This window comes from Meriones unguiculatus, chromosome 4 (assembly GCF_030254825.1).
Source record: "Meriones unguiculatus strain TT.TT164.6M chromosome 4, Bangor_MerUng_6.1, whole genome shotgun sequence".
In the NCBI taxonomy this organism is placed as follows: Eukaryota; Metazoa; Chordata; class Mammalia; order Rodentia; family Muridae; genus Meriones; species Meriones unguiculatus.
The window spans coordinates 19,268,654-19,273,634 of NC_083352.1; the positions used below are offsets into that span (position 1 = coordinate 19,268,654).

The window sequence follows — 4,981 nt, forward strand, 5'->3', positions numbered from 1 at the left end:
ACACAGAACCAAAGTGTTTGCTGATGTCAATGAGACCTTATCAACCCACCCTAGTTTGTGTTGTGAGAGAGTCTTGATCCTGGAGACAGAAAGTTGCATCCTTTAGTGAAACAGATGGGGAGCAATGCATGGATATGCCCCTTCTTGCAACTAGATCCCAGAAGCTTCAGAAAGGGTGAGGAGGAAGGAGAATCAAAGACTGGACAGTCCCATTTACCCAGACAGACTTTTCAGTTTTTTGTTTTTTGTTTTTTTTTTCTGATGAGGATTAGGAAGAAAGGAGCAAGGATTACTCCTAATTTACTGCCCCTGTCAGAAGGCAGCTCCAAGCAGGGAAGCCAGCAAGTGGATTATGAAAAGAAAACAAACCGAGAGAAAAGAGAGCAAGGGACAAACTGAATTCTGTAAGATTTATTCATTTGATTTTAAAAGGAAAAGGGACTCATCCCAATGGTTCACCTTCCTATGAACCCTGGATTTCCACCAAAATCTTGATGTCCTGACTGTGAGGTAGATCAGAGCTGCTTTGTGCCTAATGTGAGAGGTGGTGCTTGGAGAGCCATAATGAGGAGCCAGGGACAGAACCTTAAACTTTGTTGTTTTTTTCCTGGCTTCTTGCCCTCAAACTAAGCAGAGACACAGAGCCTGGATTATCACATCGGGGTCAGGAAAGTAGGAGGTGGGGAGGTAGGTAGAGTTCTTTCTTTGTCCTATACACACAGCACATACACAAGCGGGGTGATGGGGACCCCTCCAAGGCCATCGGGCTGCTCCCGGGGCTGCCAGGCACAGGTGGCCTGACACCCCAGAGGCTGAGGTAGTGGTGAAGTTCGAGGTGGGTCTTAGACACCCTCTCTCGGAAAGAGAGGATGGTGAAACCCTTTTGGTAAGAGTTCCCTTTCACATCTCCTGGTCTAGTCAGCAATCTCTGGAGAGCTGAGGTTTCGGGGATTCACTCTGAGCAGAAATCAGGGCCTTTACAGAAATTCTGCATCCGTAGAGTCGTTTCTTGCTTTTCTGGCTAAAAAAAAAAAAAAAATTCCCCAGAAATCCTGCAAAACGGAAAGAATATTTCTTGGGAGTAACCCGTCAAGGGGGGGAGGGTGTATCTATCACTGGAGGGGAGGGGCCAGTGACTCGGGAACCCTGAAAAGCATATTTACTTTTCAAAGTATAGTGACCATCCAGCACCCTGTCCCCCAAATCCCAGTCTAGAGCTCCAATATTGTCCCTGAGGGAGGGGTGCAGCTCAAAGTCCAACTCACAGCTTCCTTGCTTGATCTTCACGGTCCTTCATGTGGGAAACGGACGCTCACCTTCGTAGCCACCAAACCTTGGGGGAAAAGTGGAACTGAGGCTGAGGGATTGGGATGTCCATTACTAAGGATGTCCCAGCCAGGTGTTGAGATGGCTAGAACCTGGGCGCCTGAAGAACGGAACTAGAAAACCCAGACTAGAGGCAGCCAGGGAGGTCAGAAACCTGCTGGGCGAGCAGCAATTACTTGTGGGTCTCAGCTGGATCCCATTTTAGTTCCTACTTCGTTTCTGTCCCCTCAAGGCAAAGACTTTGTCTATACCTGCCCTCCCCCAACCACCAGTCTCAAAAGTAGAGACACAAGGCGTCTCTACCCGGAACTCCCCCTCCCCGGGTCCCCTGCCTGTGTCCCCTACCTGTTGAGCGGAGGGCTCTGCCTGGACTCAGCGGGGCTGGTTGGGAAGGTGACAGCGCGCGGCTCCTCCCGCCCGCGGCCACCGCAGCTGCACAAAAGACGCCTGAAGGCGTCGCGAAAGTCCGGGCTGCGGCAGTAGATGAGAGGGTTGAAAGCGGAGTTGGCGTAGCCCAGCCAGTTCAGGGCGATAAAAACCCCGTTGGGAACTATAGAGGGCCCCGCGAGAGCGCGCAGCACGTTGGCCAGGAAGAAGGGCAGCCAGCACAGAGAGAAGATGCCCATAATGAGACCTAAAGTGCGCAGGGCGCGGTGTTCCCGGAGCGGCAGGAGGCGCGCCGGCCGCCGGCCGCAGGAGGGCACTCCATCCGGGGCCTCGCCTGTCCCGCCCGCGACAGGGGATGGAGAGCGCGACGGAGACCGTGGAGACTCCTCGGGTGGGAAGCGGCCCAGCTCCCGGCGCAGCAAACGCCGTTGGCGCTTAGCCACCACGAACACTCGGGCATAGACGAAGAGCATCACGAGGAGCGGAAGGTAGAAGGAGACGGAGGAGGAGAGCAGCGCGTAGGGCATGTTGGAGGCGAAGGAACAGCAGCGCGGGTTGGAGTGGCACTCCTGTGCCTCGGCGTCCGCCCCTACCCGCCACCACTGGCTCATGATGGGTGCAAAGGACACGGCGGCGGACACGATCCACACCAGGACCACGGCCGCCCGGGCGCGGCGCTTGGTAACCAGCGAGCCATAACGCAGAGGGTTGGTGACAGCCAGGTAGCGGTCCACAGCCAGGGCGCACAGGGTCTCGATGCTGGCGGTTACGCAGAGCACATCCACTGAAGTCCACAGCTCGCAGCCAGTTGCGCCCAAGGGCCAGTGACCAGTCAGCGCCAGCGTGGCTCCTGGTGGCATTACCAGGAGGCCCACTACCAGGTCAGCTGTGGCCAGCGAAGTCACGAAGACGTTGGTTATGATCTGGAGTCTCGGCGTGCGGGCGATGGCTATGATTACCAACAGGTTGCCTCCCACTGTGGCCAGCGCCAGCAACGCCCCAGCCAATGCCGCTGCCCAGGGCACCCCTGGGAACCCACTCGCGTTGGCTGCACTGGGGTCCAAGGTGGGAACGTCTGGCCACAAAGCCAGAGAGCCGTTCTTGAGAGGCCACGGAGCCATGTCGTGTCGCGCTTGGGGTGGGAAGATTCCCCCCGTCCCCCCTGACTCAGGGAAGGGGACTGTAGGACTTGGGAGCAACTCCTCCACCCTGGGCCATCTTCCCTAGTTGCTGGGAGACGTCTGTCAGCTTCCCTCCATCTCACCCCAGATGCTGGGAGGAGTGGCTGCTTTTAAAGGAGCAGCGTCCAATAGTCATGAGAGAAGCCTCTGGTGGGAATTGGAGGGTGGAGAGGAACGGCCCTGCCGTGGCACTCCCCTAGCACCGGGGTTTCCTGGAGCTCAGCAGCGACTTCCTGGCAGAACCTGTAGCAACCCTACAAAGAAAGGGAGAACCTCCCACCCTACCCTTTACCCAACAAGGAAGGTGACCCTCCGACGTGATAAACAAACAAACAAATAAATACTAAGGTATCCCCTCTCCTACTTGGATACTTGGATGCCCTCCCTACGGTAGGTAGCTTACTGTGTGAGATAGGCTCTGTATGTGCTGATCAGAATGGTTAGGACCTCCGATCTTTCTGCCTCAACCTCCCCAGTACTGGGATTACAGGCCTGTGTGCCATCACTCCGGACTCTAAGGCCCTTTACCTGAAGCCATAGCAGGTGGACTAGTATAATTTTCTCTCTGAGCTGATGAGATCTGTCCCCTTTCCCTTCCTTCGGTTTCACCTACTCTCTCTTCTTGTCTACTTTTTGAAAGTTCTTTCCTTCTTTTCAGTTATTGGAGACATCAGCTTGTTTCAGGAATCACTCTCATTTCACTCGGCATTCCCTAGGTTGTGATGCTAAGGGCTTCTAATTTCCATCCTTCTCCTACAGTGCCCCATCCATAAATATTTTTTCCTAGAAGATTTCTAGGAGGAAAAAACCCCCCTCCAAATTCTGAAGTAATAATGAAGCATTAAAAACAGAGAATGGAGCTGGGGTGTGGAGGCTCACTCCTGTAATCCCAGCACTCTGGGAGGCAGAGGCAGGCAGATCTCTGTGAGTTCAACCCAGCGTGGTCTACAAAGAGTCCAGGACAACTAAGGCTACACAGAAAAACCCTGTCTCAAAAGCAAAACAAAACACAACAAAACAAAACACAACAAAAAACAAAGACCCAACCAACCAACCAACAAACCAACAAAATAACAAAACAGCGAATGGGGTTTGGGAGTCCAAATAAGTAGAGTGTTTATTTGGCATTCTGGAGGCCCAGCACTGAAAGAGAGAGAAAAATAAGTATTAAGTAAAGAAAGACAGACTGGGTTTGAGGCTAAAGTTTGTCAAGCAGAGCGGTTCTCAACCTGTGGGTTGTGACCACCACAGTGGCAATATATCAGATAGTTACATTACGATTCATAACAGCAGCAAAATGACAGTTATGAAGTAACAATGAAAATAATTTTATGGCTGGGGGTCACCAAAACATGAGGAACTGTATTAAAGGGTGGCAACATTAGAACTGCTAAAAACCTTCAGTTTTAGGTTTTCCAAAAAAAAGAAAAGAAAAAAGTTTGTTTTTTTTTTTTTTTTTTTTTGTCACTTGTTTTCATCAACTTCTTGGAGATTTTATACATAAGAAACTAGAATTGGGGAACTCACACTGCATGCGAATGTGTGGGTACATTAGGCATCTCTCTCCATTATTTTCCCCTTTATTACCTTGACACAGGGTTTCCCACTCAGCCAGAAAGCTTTTGTTTTGGCTAGGATGGCTGCTTCTCAGCTCTTGAGATACACCTGCCTCTGCTTTCCAAGGCTGGGTTATGGACCTGTGGAGCCATGCCCAACTCTTTACTTGGGTGCTAGGGATTTGAACTCAATTTCTTACGCTTGCAGAACAAACACTCTCACCTACTGAACTGTCTCCCTAGGTCCCCATGCTGCATTTCTGGAGTGTGTAAAGGGAAAGGCCTGGTGCTTTAATGCCTCTAGTCTCTTATACAGTACTTTTCCTTTCCTGAACACCAGCCCCTCTGAGCTTCCTCCCCTCACCCAGTCTTTTAGAGCCTCACCCTGCCCTCCAGTACCAGTAAACAGTTCTGGGTGTGGGGATGAAAGTCTTAGAAATAAGCCTCAGGGGGTTAGGAAGATGGCTAAATCAGTGAAGTGCTTGCCTTGCACGCAGAAGGACCCGAGTTCGAGGATTTTCAGGACCTATG

At 51.8% G+C, this 4,981-nt stretch overlaps 1 protein-coding gene across 1 annotated transcript; it reads right to left on the reverse strand.

Moving 5' to 3' along the window:
• Positions 1-505: 505 nt before the first annotated feature.
• Positions 506-3,754, reverse strand: Adrb3 (adrenoceptor beta 3). The gene is made up of 4 exons (XM_060381275.1): positions 3,508-3,754; positions 1,672-3,148; positions 1,266-1,333; positions 506-1,021 (listed from the first exon to the last, which is right to left on the reverse strand). Exons 2-3 carry the CDS (start codon positions 2,832-2,834, stop codon positions 1,294-1,296), a joined length of 1,203 nt encoding a protein of 400 aa, XP_060237258.1. The 5' UTR covers positions 2,835-3,148; positions 3,508-3,754; the 3' UTR covers positions 506-1,021; positions 1,266-1,293.
• Positions 3,755-4,981: the final 1,227 nt, after the last annotated feature.